General features: G+C 47.6%; 2 protein-coding genes across 5 annotated transcripts in view; one reads left to right on the top strand and one right to left on the bottom strand.

Annotated features, from left to right (window-relative positions):
* Positions 1–17,306, bottom strand: part of RTF2 (replication termination factor 2) — a 60,673-nt gene that overhangs the window by 13,991 nt on the left and 29,376 nt on the right. For all 4 annotated transcript variants that reach the window (XM_069750939.1, XM_069750942.1, XM_069750941.1 and 1 more), the window contains one exon: positions 913–1,026. In XM_069750939.1, the coding sequence (XP_069607040.1) occupies positions 913–1,026 (114 nt within the window). The remainder of the gene's footprint in view (positions 1–912; positions 1,027–17,306) is intronic.
* On the top strand, positions 10,636–15,680 carry LOC138667466 (beta-1,3-galactosyl-O-glycosyl-glycoprotein beta-1,6-N-acetylglucosaminyltransferase 7-like). The gene is made up of 3 exons (XM_069755660.1): positions 10,636–11,653; positions 12,288–12,383; positions 15,054–15,680. Exons 1-3 carry the CDS (start codon positions 10,687–10,689, stop codon positions 15,272–15,274), a joined length of 1,284 nt encoding a protein of 427 aa, XP_069611761.1. The 5' UTR covers positions 10,636–10,686; the 3' UTR covers positions 15,275–15,680.

The following is a 17,306-nucleotide window of genomic DNA, read 5'->3' as shown; positions in this document are numbered from 1 at the left end:
GTGTCTTTCTTCTGCTGTGGTAAATTTCCTTGACCATTTGATTCTTCAAAAGAACTTGCACAGCACATGTTAAAACCCCAGTCTGAATTCTAGGTTTGGCAAAGGCCTTGCTGATGCAGTGTAACTACCTTGTTAGTGTGCTCAGATTTCTCATGGTGTTTGACCTGTGACATGAAACTGTCTTCCACATCCTCACCTTTGCAGCTGAGTTTGTCTGTTCCTCACCCAGTTTTAAGTCTCCTACACAGCTGTTTCTGTTACAGTTAATGACTGTTTCAATCTACATCTGAAAATGATGATCATTTTCTCCCCATTGGTATAATTGGTTGATTATATATTGTTACGTCCTTTTCTGTTATCAACATCCTATAACAATCTTCTTTATGTCACTTTATGGCCAAAACATAGCTACTCATCCCAGAATGAAGAGCAGAGAACGATGTTAGAGGCGTATGGCTATTGTAAAATTTTAGCTTTCTAAATTGAGCACTTCTCTCTCAAATTTTAAGGGTATGTGCACACGTCAGGATTTCTTGCAGAAATTTTCCTGACAAAAACCGGACATTTCTGCCAGAAATCCTCATGCGTTTTTACCGCGATTTTCACGCGTTTTTGGTGCGTTTTTCCCAAATGCATAGAATTGCAGGAAAAACGCAGAAAATCCACAAAAATAATGAACATGCTCATTTTTTTTACCGCGATGCGTTTTTTTCACGGGAAAAAAACGCATCCATGTGCAGAAAACATGCAGAATGCATTCTAAATGATAGAATGCATAATGTATGCGTTTTTAATGAGTTTTTATAGCGTTTTTAGTGCGAAAAAACCTGAACGTGTGCACATGGCCTGAAGAAGGTGTGAAGAACAGTCTATAGTGGGTACAGCCCAGAGATTCATCCAGCACCTCATCACCTTCTCCATCTTGGCTCTTAGCCGTCGCTCTTCCATCTTCCTCCTCAGTAATTCTACTTCGTCTTTATCTCCATTTAACAGAATGACATCGTCATCCGTGAAATTCGCTCCACACTAAAGATGAGGAGATAGAAAAAAAAAAATTAATCAATGTACATCCTCCCTCCTTCCCCGATAAAGATGGACCAAAACAGACAAGCCGCAGCTCCATCACCTGTGCAACCTTGCAAATACTGCATTAGCATTATTGAGTCTCATACTGCTCTTATACCAAGAGCAGCATTCAAACTTCAGCTGCTTCCTGCTAACGTTGGGCTCTAAGAGACTTTAGTAAGTACATTAAGGGGTACAAAATTCATGGGTCCCTGATACACCGGACATGGATGGAAATGCCTGCACGACCAATCACTAAGCAGCCTCCGCCACTAGTGAGGATTTTCAGCTATTTTCTGTGTACTAAGTCATTAAACGTAGGCCAGAGGGGATCAAGAAGCATCAGAACAATACTTTATTCGTAGTTTTCAGGTAATGAGATTCTTATGCTCCTGGGGGGGCCTGTGGGGGGTCTTCATGTGGTGCGCTGCTCACATATTCATCTATATGGCTAATGACAGGTCAGTGATCATCTCGTCTGCTGTCTCAGTGGCACACACTGAATGGTGGAAGGAGACACATAGCGGTGGAATCAGGAGGCCGGGAGGAGTAGAATCAGGTCAGTGCTTCAGGCTGCCTCAGTCTATGGAGTGGACTGGAACAGCCAAAGGGCCAGATGTGGTCTGCCGACCACACTTTGCCCAGGTCTGAGATTAGGTCAACTATAAATGGACAAAACACAATCAAGATTAAAGTTTGGGGAAGTAGTATATGCAGCCGACAAGCTGTTGATAGATGAGGTCAGGGATGTATGGAGGGGACAGGCCGTGGATTGCAAATTAGGGTAGGGATGTATGGAGGGGAAAGGCTGTGGATTGCAGATTAGGGTAAAGATGTATGGAGGGGACAGGCCGTGGCTTGCAGATTAGGGTAGGTATGAATGGAGGGGACAGGCTAAGGATTGCAGATTGGGGTAGGTATGTATGGAGGGGACAGGCTGTAGATTGCAGATTAGGGTAGGTATGTATGGAGGGGACAGGCTGTAGATTGCAGATTAGGGTAGGTATGTATGGAGGGGACAGGCTGTAGATTGCAGATTAGGGTAGGTATGTGTGGAGGGGATAGGCTAAGGATTGCAGATTGGGGTAGGTATGTATGGAGGGGACAGGCTGTAGATTGCAGATTAGGGTAGGTATGTATGGAGGGGATAGGCTAAAATTTGCAGATTAGGGTAGGTATGTATGGAGGGGACAGGCTGTGGCTTGCAGATTAGGGTAGGTATGTATGGAGGGGATAGGCTAAGGTTTGCAGATTAGGGTAGGTATGTATGGAGGGGACAGGCTGTGGATTGCAGATTAGGGTAGGGATGTATGGAGGGGACAGGCTGTGGCTTGCAGATTAGGGTAGGTATGAATGGAGGGGACAGGCTAAGGATTGCAGATTGGGGTAGGTATGTATGGAGGGGACAGGCTGTAGATTGCAGTTTAGGGTAGGTATGCATGGAGGGAACAGGCTGTGGATTGCAGTTTAGGGTAGGTATGTATGGAGGGAACAGGCTGTGGATTGCAGATTATGGTAGGGATATATATGGAGGGGACAGGCTATGGATTGAAGATTAGGTATGTATGGCGGGGACAGGCTGTGGATTGCAGTTTAGGGTAGGTATGTATGGAGGGGACCGGCTGTGGATTGCAGATTAGGGTAGGTATGAATGGAGGGGACAAGCAAGTAACGTTTAGACATTTTAGCATAATTTTTTTTGCATTTTTATTCGCAATCTGTCACAGCCCAGGTCCTCCCTTCTGGATGTCATGCTGAACAAGCAGCACAGTGGATTTGTGCAGATGATTTTACATTTGTGAAGCTGGACAGTTTTGCATAGGTAAAATATTCAAAACCCTATTAACAAAAACCTGCAACCACGGAGCAGGTGAAAGATACCGATGTGGAGGACGACAGCAGCACACACACATACAGGGTAAGACACTGCCATCTAGACCAAAATGCTAGAAAACTTCTTAAATTGCCCTCCTATGTGACATTTAACTGTTAAATTTCACATTTAACTTTTGTAATCAGCTTGTCTCCTATGTGGGTGACTTGAGTCTCACCATCCTCTTGCTATCGCTACTGAAGACATAGTTGCATAGTTTGGCAAATGATATACATACGGTCTTCAAGTGTCAGTCTTTACTGGAATACTGGCATTCTACTAATGAACCAGGAAGCTCAGTACATGGGGGTAAGCTGTTGCTGCACAGAAAATATGGATATAAGTAATTCAGAGGATTCAGTACAGTAAATGCTCGTTAATGTGCAGCATCTTGAGATCTGAAGATTGCTGTGGCATTACTTTCCATTTAATGAAACCCAAAAGGACGCAGGTGTGGTCCCGGGGGCCTCAGGAGCCGGCAGAGAGGATAAAGTAAAGCTCGCTTGGAAACACTCTCAGCTGCTGATACCTGACAACAACCACCATTGCTCATCAGAAGCGTCTGCGGCAAGGAAGACTCTGGTGGCGAGGGCGAGGAAATCTGTGCGGGTAAGTGATGCCCTGAGAGCTCCGGTCACCATAGCCTAGTGGGGTCACGGATATACACCACGGGGAGGGATGTCTTCAGTAATGTGCATCTGTCCACATCATCCATGGCTGAGAACAATCCTGTGTGCACCAGGCAGAGAACGTCTCAGAAATGATGATTCTGGGGAAACTCATTTACCATTAAATAATGGCTGAGAGTGTGGAGATAAATAGAGATAATAAAAGACAACTTAAGACTTGGTCCACACAGTGCTCTCCCATGAGCGCTACATCAGGGTTTGCGTTAGAATATAAGAGGAGGAGAGGGATTCTAACTAGCTATTGAACCCGTTCTACGCCCGGGTGGCGAGCATTTATATTGGTATATGGTCTCCATCCTGGTATGTGCTGCTCCATCCTGCGTCCCCATCCTGTCATGTGCTGCTCCATCCTGCGTCCCCATCCTGTCATGTGCTGCTTCCATCCTGCACCCCCATCCTGTCATGTGCTGCTCCCATCCTGCGCCCCCATTCTGACGTGCTGCTCCCATCCTGCGCCCCCATTCTGTCATGTGCTGCTCCCATCCTGCGCCCCCTTTCTGACATGTGCTGCTCCCATCCTGCACCCCCATTCTGACATGTGCTGCTCCCATCCTGCGCCCCCATTCTGACATGTGCTGCTGCCACCCTGCGCCCCCATTCTGACATGTGCTGCTGCCACCCTGCGCCCCCGTTCTGTCATGTGCTGCTCCCATCCTGCACCCCCGTTCTGTCATGTGCTGCTCCCATCCTGCACCCCCGTTCTGTCATGTGCTGATCCCATCCTGCGCCACCGTTCTGTAATTTGCTGCTCCCATCCATATGCCCCATACACTGCTCCATAAAGGTTTATGGCCCCCATAAGATGCTCCATAGTATATGCCCCCGTACACTGCTCCATTATGGTTGATGGCCCCATAAGATGCTCCATAGTATATGCCCCCGTACACTGCTCCATTATGGTTGATGTCCCCCATAAGATGCTCCATAGTATATGCCCCCGTACACTGCTCCATTATGGTTGATGGCCTCCATAAGATGCTCCATATTATATGCCCCCGTACACTGCTCCATTATGGTTTATGGCCCCCATAAGATACTCCATATTATATGCTCCCGTACACTGCTCCATTATGGTTGATGGCCCCCATAAGATGCTCCATGGTATTATATGCCCCCGTACACTGCTCCATTATGGTTGATGGCCCCATAAGATGCTCCATGGTATTATATGCCCCCGTACACTGCTCCTTTATGGTTTATGGCCCCCATAAGATGCTCCATAATATATGTCCCCGTACACTGCTCCATTATGGTTGATGGCCCCCATAAGATGCTCCATAATATATGCCCCGTATGCTGCTGCGATATAAAAAAAAAAAAATACCATACTCACCTATCGTCGCTGGGCGCCGAGTGCTGGGGGGCCTGAGCAGGCGGGGACACTGGCGCGCTGTGGGGGTCAGGTGCCGGTATCGCCGCCAGCTCAGGCCCCCCAGCATTTGCTATACTCACCTGTTTGTCCCGTTCCAGCGCTGCCCGCCACTTCTTCCGGCTCCTCTGGCTGTGACTGTTCAGTCAGAGGGCGGCGCGGATTAAGCGCATCATCGCGCCCTCTGAACGTCACAGGCAGAGGACCGGGACACAGAGACGGAGCCGCACGCAGAGCTGGAACGGGGGACAGGTGAATATACTTACCCTCCTGGCACGTCCCTGCCTCTCCGGTGGAGATCGCGTGTGCGTTCAGTGTTTACGCATACCGCGATCTCCTGGGAGCGTCACTCTGTGGGGTATAGACTGCGCCGGCGCTTGCGCAGTCTATAAAGGCTTCGGACAAAGTGACGCTCCCAGCGTTATATTATAGATGGAGTGAAACTGATGCTCGGCACTGACTGGCCTCGGCCCTGGCAGCGTTCATTGTGTTCAGACATGCAGAGAAATGTGGTCCACCATGGAGACTGCCAGGATGGGACTATAGCAACTAGATATAAAGGCACAGATGATTGGCCTCGGGGAGACCAAAACATCCAACACCGCGGAGACACCATCACGTGTTTCTCAACGCAGTGATTCCAGAACACTGCCCCCATCCCTTATGGGAAATATGCAGATGCAAGTAAAGAAGCTGCGGAGACACCATCACGTGTTTCTCGACGCAAGCAGTGAATAGCCAGGCCTTTCCCCGGGAAGGAACAACCACGGGAAGGGCAGCATCCTATGAAGGAAAGCCACCTATGCCAAGCATGGTATCCATCCACAGACAGCTGTTTCGGGGTTTTTGCCCCTCATCAGTGTGGAGTAGGAATCTGGCTATTAGGAGCAGTGCCTAGTAAAAAGGCTATAAAGGCACAGATGATTGGCCTCGGGGAGACCAAAACATCCAACACCGCGGAGACACCATCACGTGTTTCTCAACGCAGTGATTCCAGAACACTGCCCCCATCTCTTATGGGAAATATGCAGATGCAAGTAAAGAAGCTGCGGAGACACCATCACGTGTTTCTCGACGCAAGCAGTGAATAGCCAGGCCTTTCCCCGGGAAGGAACAACCACGGGGAAAGGCCTGGCTATTCACTGCTTGCGTCGAGAAACACGTGATGGTGTCTCCGCAGCTTCTTTACTTGCATCTGCATATTTCCCATAAGGGATGGGGGCAGTGTTCTGGAATCACTGCGTTGAGAAACACGTGATGGTGTCTCCGCGGTGTTGGATGTTTTGGTCTCCCCGAGGCCAATCATCTGTGCCTTTATAGCCTTTTTACTAGGCACTGCTCCTAATAGCCAGATTCCTACTCCACACTGATGAGGGGCAAAAACCCCGAAACAGCTGTCTGTGGATGGATACCATGCTTGGCATAGGTGGCTTTCCTTCATAGGATGCTGCCCTTCCCGTGGTTGTTCCTTCCCGGGGAAAGGCCTGGCTATTCACTGCTTGCGTCGAGAAACACGTGATGGTGTCTCCGCAGCTTCTTTACTTGCATCTGCATATTTCCCATAAGGGATGGGGGCAGTGTTCTGGAATCACTGCGTTGAGAAACACGTGATGGTGTCTCCGCGGTGTTGGATGTTTTGGTCTCCCCGAGGCCAATCATCTGTGCCTTTATAGCCTTTTTACTAGGCACTGCTCCTAATAGCCAGATTCCTACTCCACACTGATGAGGGGCAAAAACCCCGAAACAGCTGTCTGTGGATGGATACCATGCTTGGCATAGGTGGCTTTCCTTCATAGGATGCTGCCCTTCCCGTGGTTGTTCCTTCCCGGGGAAAGGCCTGGCTATTCACTGCTTGCGTCGAGAAACACGTGATGGTGTCTCCGCAGCTTCTTTACTTGCATCTGCATATTTCCCATAAGGGATGGGGGCAGTGTTCTGGAATCACTGCGTTGAGAAACACGTGATGGTGTCTCCGCGGTGTTGGATGTTTTGGTCTCCCCGAGGCCAATCATCTGTGCCTTTATAGCCTTTTTACTAGGCACTGCTCCTAATAGCCAGATTCCTACTCCACACTGATGAGGGGCAAAAACCCCGAAACAGCTGTCTGTGGATGGATACCATGCTTGGCATAGGTGGCTTTCCTTCATAGGATGCTGCCCTTCCCGTGGTTGTTCCTTCCCGGGGAAAGGCCTGGCTATTCACTGCTTGCGTCGAGAAACACGTGATGGTGTCTCCGCAGCTTCTTTACTTGCATCTGCATATTTCCCATAAGGGATGGGGGCAGTGTTCTGGAATCACTGCGTTGAGAAACACGTGATGGTGTCTCCGCGGTGTTGGATGTTTTGGTCTCCCCGAGGCCAATCATCTGTGCCTTTATAGCCTTTTTACTAGGCACTGCTCCTAATAGCCAGATTCCTACTCCACACTGATGAGGGGCAAAAACCCCGAAACAGCTGTCTGTGGATGGATACCATGCTTGGCATAGGTGGCTTTCCTTCATAGGATGCTGCCCTTCCCGTGGTTGTTCCTTCCCGGGGAAAGGCCTGGCTATTCACTGCTTGCGTCGAGAAACACGTGATGGTGTCTCCGCAGCTTCTTTACTTGCATCTGCATATTTCCCATAAGGGATGGGGGCAGTGTTCTGGAATCACTGCGTTGAGAAACACGTGATGGTGTCTCCGCGGTGTTGGATGTTTTGGTCTCCCCGAGGCCAATCATCTGTGCCTTTATAGCCTTTTTACTAGGCACTGCTCCTAATAGCCAGATTCCTACTCCACACTGATGAGGGGCAAAAACTCCGAAACAGCTGTCTGTGGATGGATACCATGCTTGGCATAGGTGGCTTTCCTTCATAGGATGCTGCCCTTCCCGTGGTTGTTCCTTCCCGGGGAAAGGCCTGGCTATTCACTGCTTGCGTCGAGAAACACGTGATGGTGTCTCCGCAGCTTCTTTACTTGCATCTGCATATTTCCCATAAGGGATGGGGGCAGTGTTCTGGAATCACTGCGTTGAGAAACACGTGATGGTGTCTCCGCGGTGTTGGATGTTTTGGTCTCCCCGAGGCCAATCATCTGTGCCTTTATAGCCTTTTTACTAGGCACTGCTCCTAATAGCCAGATTCCTACTCCACACCGATGAGGGGCAAAAACCCCGAAACAGCTGTCTGTGGATGGATACCATGCTTGGCATAGGTGGCTTTCCTTCATAGGATGCTGCCCTTCCCGTGGTTGTTCCTTCCCGGGGAAAGGCCTGGCTATTCACTGCTTGCGTCGAGAAACAAGTGATGGTGTCTCCGCAGCTTCTTTACTTATAGCAACTAGATGACGTCAAGTTACAGAGTGCTGAGGAGCAGAAGACATAGAAGTCACCAACGCTCTGCCAATTCCATAACTGCCAAGTTCAATCCTTGTCTTGTATTATCATCACCATAAAAACTATGTATAGGGAACATCATGGCCGAGCAACTGCATGCAGCCTTACATCCCCAAGCACAATGCCAGCATCAGATGGAGTGGTGTAAAGTCGCCATCACCATACTGTGGAGATGTGTTCTGTGCAGTGATGGATCTCACTTTTCTATGTGACATCCCCATGTCAGGGTGTGTATACAGCCGCCGCTAAATATTATACTGAACGATGACTGAAGCTGCACTGGCGGAGCCTCTATGACTGAAAGTAATAGTCAGAATAAAATTCATTTTCTCGTTGTAGCCGTGCTTTCAGTGCCGCAGAGCTTTAGGACGCTTTCATCCTGCAGATTAACCCCATATCTGCAGCTGAATAGTGTTTGTGGACATGACAGGTTCCCTTTAACATTTCAGCATATAAGATACTTTGGACAATTATAGATATGAATTAAGGTCCATGAAGACATGGTTGGGGAGTTTGGTGGGAAGAACATGACCGGCCTCAACCTTATCCAGCACCTTTGGGATTAACTAGAATGGAGATTGTGAGCCTGGCCTCTCCTCCAACATCAGTGTGTGCTCTTCTGGATGAAAGGGGGAAAAAACAGACACCGCCAAAATGTTATAGAAATCCTTCCCAGAAGAGTGGCAGCTGGTATAGCTGCAAAAGGACAGACTCCGTATTCATGACTGTGGATGTAGAAAATACTATATTTTTGTCCATATCCTGTATGGGATGATGATAAAATATGTATCTATGTTTAAAGAAGTAATTCAATGTCCACACCAATTCCTAACACCCATTATCTGCACTCTACTTCACATTGAACATTATGTATCTGTATAGAGACGCTGTAGTCTGTTTTCAGGACTGACAGTTTCCTAGTGAAGCCAATAGAAGGTTTATACAACTACAGATAGGACTGGAGAAAAATATACATGATGTAGACAAATGTAATCTGTTTGCAGAGATCAATGAGGATTGTGAATGCAGCTCTGACTGACAGCCAGTGAGGATCGCGAATGCAGCTCTGGCAGTGACAGCCAGTGAGGATCGCGAATGCAGCTCTGGCTGTGACAGCCAGTGAGGATCGCGAATGCAGCTCTGGCTGTGACAGCCAGTGAGGATCGCGAATGCAGCTCTGGCTGTGACAGCCAGTGAGGATCGCGAATGCAGCTCTGGCTGTGACAGCCAGTGAGGATCGCGAATGCAGCTCTGGCTGTGACAGCCAGTGAGGATCGCGAATGCAGCTCTGGCTGTGACAGCCAGTGAGGATCGCGAATGCAGCTCTGGCTGTGACAGCCAGTGAGGATCGCGAATGCAGCTCTGGCTGTGACAGCCAGTGAGGATCGCGAATGCAGCTCTGGCTGTGACAGCCAGTGAGGATCGCGAATGCAGCTCTGGCTGTGACAGCCAGTGAGGATCGCGAATGCAGCTCTGGCTGTGACAGCCAGTGAGGATCGCGAATGCAGCTCTGGCTGTGACAGCCAGTGAGGATCGCGAATGCAGCTCTGGCTGTGACAGCCAGTGAGGATCGCGAATGCAGCTCTGGCTGTGACAGCCAGTGAGGATCGCGAATGCAGCTCTGGCTGTGACAGCCAGTGAGGATCGCGAATGCAGCTCTGGCTGTGACAGCCAGTGAGGATCGCGAATGCAGCTCTGGCTGTGACAGCCAGTGAGGATCGCGAATGCAGCTCTGGCTGTGACAGCCAGTGAGGATCGCGAATGCAGCTCTGGCTGTGACAGCCAGTGAGGATCGCGAATGCAGCTCTGGCTGTGACAGCCAGTGAGGATCGCGAATGCAGCTCTGGCTGTGACAGCCAGTGAGGATCGCGAATGCAGCTCTGGCTGTGACAGCCAGTGAGGATCGCGAATGCAGCTCTGGCTGTGACAGCCAGTGAGGATCGCGAATGCAGCTCTGGCTGTGACAGCCAGTGAGGATCGCGAATGCAGCTCTGGCTGTGACAGCCAGTGAGGATCGCGAATGCAGCTCTGGCTGTGACAGCCAGTGAGGATCGCGAATGCAGCTCTGGCAGTGACAGCCAGTGAGGATCGCGAATGCAGCTCTGGCTGTGACAGCCAGTGAGGATCGCGAATGCAGCTCTGGCTGTGACAGCCAGTGAGGATCGCGAATGCAGCTCTGGCTTTGAATAGAGAGTTAGATATTTTGTATTAACAGAAAACTAAGGTTTCCATATTGGTAGAATGATGTTTCTTTTTCTGTAGGGTCACGAAGGGAATGCCCCAATGATGCTAATGACAAGACACTGGCAGAACAAACAATGAGCCTCCTTGGGTGCACCAAGTCAGGATTCGTGTTATGTCTTGGCCTTTCCATCATTCTTTTGGCCATTAACAACATTAACCAACTGGAGGACGGGCAGAGCATCGAGGAGGAGATCAAGGAATGCGGCTTCTATCCGGGAGAACTGTGTAAAGCGTTATTCGATGGAAAGCCTGCCGCCCTGGTGGTGGGAAATATATGTCAAGAAGCCCTGCCCCCATCCAGAGAAGAAGTCTCGATCACCCTGCAGTCCAACTGCACCAACCTGATAACTGAGCTGCACTTTATAACAACCCCACTGTCGCTGGAGGAGGCAGACTATCCCTTGGCGTACATCGTGACTATACACAAACAGCTGGACATGTTCATCAAGTTGCTTGCCGCCATTTATGCCCCACAGAACGTGTACTGCATCCACATCGACCAGAAGTCTTCCAAGACGTACAGTCAGGCGGTGCAGAGACTCGCCAGCTGCTTCCACAACGTGTTCTTATCATCCCAACAGGAGACTGTGGTCTACGCGGGGTTTTCACGGCTGCGCGCCGACATTAACTGCATGGAGGACTTGGTCCGCTCCGCCCTACCATGGAGACATGTCATCAACCTATGTGGCCAGGACTTTCCCATGAAAACCAACAGGGAGATAGTCCAGTACCTCAAGACCAGGTGGAACGGGAAGAATCTAACGCCGGGCGTGATCCAGCCGCCGCACATGAGGTACCGCACACAAGCTACTTACAAGGAGTTTGTCCATATGGGGAAGTCTTACGTCTACCCCACCAAAGAGGAGAAGGCCGGCCCACCACACAACATCACCCTCTACTTTGGGACGGCCTACTACGCCCTCACCAGGAACTTTGTAGAATTTGTGTTGATGGACCAAAGGGCGAAGGATCTCCTGGAGTGGTCAATGGACACGTATAGTCCGGACGAGCACTACTGGGTGACCCTCAACAGGATTGAAGGTGAGATTTTCCACATCAGCCATAAAACGATCTCCTGACCTAATTGCGCTCCCCCTTTACTACCAGGACCAGAGGTGTCCACACTCAATAGGGATCAAATCTTGTCCCTACCCAAGACTTCTCACAGCTGAGGGTTTGTTATATTGTATTCAATGTGTAACAAATGGCCAGGACTCCAGATTGATACTTTACCTGCACTGACACATTGCAGCAAACATGATGATGTATTAAGTTTACGGAAGATTATATAAAACTGGATACACCCTCAGCTATGAGAAGCATCAGGTCGGCACAAGCAAGCCTCTGTTTACATCCACTGACAGAGCGCTTGAAAACAGTAATGAATACAAATGCAAAATATCAATAAAGGGGCTGACGTGGAGTACAAAACCGTGCCTGCATTCTTCCAAAATTGGCTCCTCTCCTGTCCATGGGTTGTGATTACAAATCTAATGAAGTGCTATATATGGAAGAAAACAACCATAAATCTTAAAAAAAAAAAAATCCTCTTTGAATATCTCACCATCTACCGTATATGCAAATATCTATTTAACTTGCAGGCAAGAGGCAACTCAAACAGAATCCCCAGACGGGTTACTGTCTTAAACGGTGTGTTCTGCTTTTATTATTTCAGATTTTCCGGGATCGACCCCTCACGCTGGCTGGGAGGGGAACATCAGAGCTGTGAAATGGAGGGACCAGGAGGGCATCTCACACTCTGGCTGCAGCGGTAACTTCATAATCTTCTGGCCTTGGACCACAAAAGGGGGGAAAACGATATTTAGGTTAGGGCCAGGCTAGACTGGCATACGGTTGGTTTAAAGGAAAGACATCCTGTGCTGTGCCTAGTACAAGGCCTGGCAAAGAGAATCCAAGTGTACCTGCAGTGGGTACAGCACAGAGCATCGGTCTCCCTTAGAGTGTTTCTATAACACGCGCCTCACTACAACTTCTCTCACGTTTCATCGAACTCGGCCCAACCTGCAGTCTTTCTGCAATTTTCTAGTACGCTTTAGGCCTGAATCGTTGATTTAAATAAACTATTTTTTGATCCATAAAGTATCCCATGCTTAAAACTTAACAACAAATCCCCATCTATCACCCTATATGCTCATCTAGAGCAAAATGACCATAGTTGCACGAGAAAAATGAAAAATACATTACAATTTTATTGAAAATTCCAAGACAAACGTACAAAAATAGAATAAAAGCAAATGCCTCAATAGCGAGGAACGTGATTGGCTGGGGACACCTAAAGAATATCAAGAAGGTTATGCATAGACTATTATGTGCTAGACTAACTTCATCAGGACGATGAAGTGAGGACAAAACGTGCGTCGAGGTTGAGGTATGCTGGCAAGGACATTCCATATGTATTGAACGTAATTGCTACAGGCAACTGCCCTATTATAATGGAAATGTAGCAGATTAATTGATTGTGGAATACCAGGTTATATCAATTAGTCTATGCTTAACCTTCTTGATATTCTTTGGGTGGCCCCAGCCAATCACATTCCTCACTACTGAGGCATTTACTTTTATTTTTGTATGTTTGTCTTGGAATTTTTCAATAAAATTGTAATTTATTCTTCATTTTTCTTGTGTAACTCTGGTCATTTTGCTCTGGATGAGCATATAGGGTGACAAATGGGGATTCACTGAATCATCATTAGCATCTTCTTTTTTATCTAGTTTTTCCCTTTCGCTTGTTTTCATTTGCATCTTATTTAAAGTCTACTTTATATGCGTTTGGCTGGCTTTGTTTTTATTTTTCAATTTTTATGAGCCTTTTAGATTTTACTAAAAATTAACTAACTGCGTAAGCCATTTTGAAGAATTTGGCACAACAAACATCAACAAAAACCAGAAGATTACAAAGAAAAAAAATTTAACACACAAGACCCTTTGTGCTTCAGTTCTTCCCAATTTTTAAGAACTCTTGCTTGTTTCTAGTGAGTGGGAGCCATCATTATTTACACCCCACCTCTCCGGATCCAATACTGTTCCTAGCTGAGGGTTTTGTCAGTCTTATCCAGTTTGGACAACCCTTAAGGGTATGTCTCCACAGGCCGTATTGTTGGCGCCTTGGACGGAGCGGAAACCCTGCTCCGCCCAAACACCACCCCCTTCTGTACGCAGGGTGATTACGGATGTGTTCATTGAACACATCCGCAATCGCCGCACCCTTACCTTGCAGAGACGGAGCGTCGCCGCAAGGTAAACACACATGCTGTGGTCTAAAAAGACGCGCCGCATGTCCGTAAACGCAGGGCCGCCGGATGCATGTTAACACGCATAGTGAAGACAGGATTTCATAAAATCCCCTCCACTATGCTGTAAACCTGGATGCTGCGGATTGAACGCTGCGGTTGTACACAGCATCCAATCCGCAGCTAATCCGGATGTAATCCGGTCCGTGGAATTATACCCTTAGGGCAGGGGTACCCAACGTTTCTGGCCTTGAGAGCCACAGTCAGCTCTGAGAGAAGGTCGCGAGCCACATCTAGCCTTGAGAGAGGGTCACGAGCCACATTCAGCTCCCGCCCCCCTCACAGTGGCAACCAAAGCCCCCATTACAGGCATAATGGTAACCAAAGGTTTTCCACAAAAATCAATCACCCCAAAGCAGTATACAAGATCCAAGGGTTCCTACAATTACCCCCATTCAGTATTCTCCTATAAAGCACTCCCAAGTCACATCCAGCTTCAAACACCTCCTCTGACAGGTGGTGTCATCTTGTCTCCAGCGTACCATACTTGAATCATCTCAAAACCCCTAATACTAGTATATGTGCATCCAGATCTGCTCTGCTGTGCAGGGCTGCTCACAAAATTCAGATGTGCTCTTCATACCTGTTTGCTAGAACTAGAGCTAATGCACCAAGCTGGCAGACAGCCGCGAGCCACAATTCATGGGGCCGCGAGCCACATGTGGCTCCTGAGCTACAGGTTGGGAACCCCTGCCTTAGGGTATGTACACACGTAGATGGAACCCCTGTGGATTTTCCCACACCCGTTTTTGTAAATCCGCAGGTAAACCGCACTGCGGATTTACAGCGGTTTTTGTGCGGATTCCACCTGCGGATTCCTATTATGGAGCAGGTGTAAACTGCAGTGGAATCCACACAAAGAACTGACATGCTGCGGAATAAACGCATCTTTTCCGCACGTTTTTTCCGAAGCATGTGCACTGCGGATTTTGTTTTCTATAGGTTTACATGGTACTGTGAACTCATGAAAAACAGCTGCGAATCCGCAGCGTCAAAACCGCTGTGGATCCACAGCAAAATCCGCAGCGTGTGTACATACCCTAATACATTTTACCTGCACTGACACATTGTAACATTTAGCTCAGAGGACTGGATACAATTGTAACCTACTTGTCCCATTCCTCTCTCAGGGCACTATGTCCGGGATATCTGCGTGTACGGCCTCGGAGATCTGCGCTGGTTGATCAACTCTCCGCACTTATTTGCAAACAAGTTTGATCCGAGTCGCTACGGCCTGGTCACAGACTGCCTAGAAACACATTATAGACGGCGTGTCCTGGATGGGGCGGACGTCCCAGTGGAGCAGAGCTGGTATTTGCAAGATGAGTATTCGACAAAGGCCTTAAAGTGATGGCTAGCGTTTCCAAGAGGTGAAACGAGATATGTCCTTTGAATACATGCAAACCAAACCTACCACTCAGGTCCCGGGTTCTTGTAAATCCTCAACTTTATTAACCCTGGATGGGTTATCTGTTATAAACAGCAGAATGGACAGGGGAATTATCGAAGGATCAGCCACGCAGGATGAAAACACAGAATGAGTCAGGAGTAACGAAGGGTCCAACATCCTGAAAAAGCCAACAAGCAAGTTCAGACCAAAGTCCAGCAGCAGAGCTCCTGCTTGATATTTACTATGCAAGACTACACAGTCAACGGGTGTCAGTCATTTTTTTAGCAAAGATTCAGTTCTAAGACCCTTCTTGTCAGGATTGCCAACTGGCAAGACCCTTCAGAGAAGACGCAGGTGCTGGCACAGGAGTGCCAAGGGTTGTATTCGCTGAAGGGTATACCCAGGGAGGAGACACGAGTCTCATATTCCAGTCAGCAATTTGACTCACAAAAATCAAGGAAAATACACATTCTTAAACCAGGGGCACATGAGGCCCGAGATGCCATTCTATGTGGCTCGCCCATCCAGATGGACAGAAAATGCCTGACAGGTTAATTATAAGGGGGTAGCTACACACAAAAAAAAGGTAGTGGCAGCTGAAGAGCAGGGCCTGGAAAGTACTAATGGTGCACGGTGTAGACATCTCTGGATGCCTCTTACATCAGGAGAATGGGATCCCGTAACTCGCTTAGCACTACAGAAAGGAATGTGAAAAATGTTCAAAATAACGTGAAAAAAATCAGTACTGTGTACACAAAACAAGCTTTTCCCATTAAAATCAGCCAGAAACTTATTCTAAGAGTATTTGGGCGTTTTTTGATGTGGATTTGGGAGCAGAATCTATTTCTAAATCCTTGTCAAAAAACTCAGTGAGAACTTACTATTAAAGTGCTGATTTTTGGATGGAAGAGTCCTGTAACTTGAATATGTACTGATCCGACAGTTATGCTGTATGCCACAAAGGTCAAAGATGTGAATATCCCTTTCATTTTTATAGCTGTCCCCATATTGGTTCAGTATGAAGATGTGGCCCATAAAACGAAAAAAGGGTGTGCACCCCTGTAGTAAACCATCACTTATTTATTCCAATAAACCATAATTTATTTACTTGGGATTTCAATGATCATATATGCAAAATGAGTAAATGGAAATGTAGGTAATACATTTACCATATTTTTCTGACTAAGAAGCACTTTTAAGCAAGTTAACAACTTGCTAAAATTTTGTGTGTGTCTCATAGCATTATGAAAAATCAACCGCACTCACACGGAGACCTTAAAATTTTAAAGTCACCGCGGTGCTGGTTAGGGGGACAGAAAGCGACAGGAAATGTTTTTGACGTTTTGACCAGTCCCGGGTATTTTTCAAACAGTCGCTGTGCTCAGAACGCGAAGCCGGAGAGGTGAATAGCACAACATGCGATTCAGCGTCTATGTGTGACAAAGACGTAGGCTCGCGCCGAAACACGCGTTGGGGCTGGCGTAATTTTAATAGGAGGAACACATGGGTACAGATGAATTTTGACATTTATTTACATATTATATATGAGGCTCCATTTACTGACCTCAGTCTTATTTCTTTACTTTACTGCATATGACTGATTATTCAGCCTTGATTTCAGATTACTCATTTATGTTTTATCAAACTGGTCAGTTGACATCTTTTCCATTTTTCATTCATTTAATATTGTTATTTTTTGTTCGTATATCCATATTGGAGTCTACTTACTCCCATTCACCATTTCCTCCTGCTGTGTTTGTCACCCTCTAATGTTCCCCCTATTTTAAACATTTGTCTTTTATCCATTGTCAGTGTTTATCTCAACACATTTATAGTTCACAAACCAGAGGCCAAGAAATGGCGCACTCACCTGATCCTTGCTGTCAAATTTTAATCCATATTACGATAACATCCACATCTTGATGAAGTGCAGGTGATTAGGCAGGAGAAAGGAGTACCTCTCACCTGCCTACTCCCCTGCCACCAGCACACC

This window comes from Ranitomeya imitator, chromosome 2 (assembly GCF_032444005.1).
Source record: "Ranitomeya imitator isolate aRanImi1 chromosome 2, aRanImi1.pri, whole genome shotgun sequence".
In the NCBI taxonomy this organism is placed as follows: Eukaryota; Metazoa; Chordata; class Amphibia; order Anura; family Dendrobatidae; genus Ranitomeya; species Ranitomeya imitator.
The sequence above is the reverse complement of the archived record's forward strand: the minus strand, read 5'-3'. Positions and strand labels throughout refer to the sequence as shown.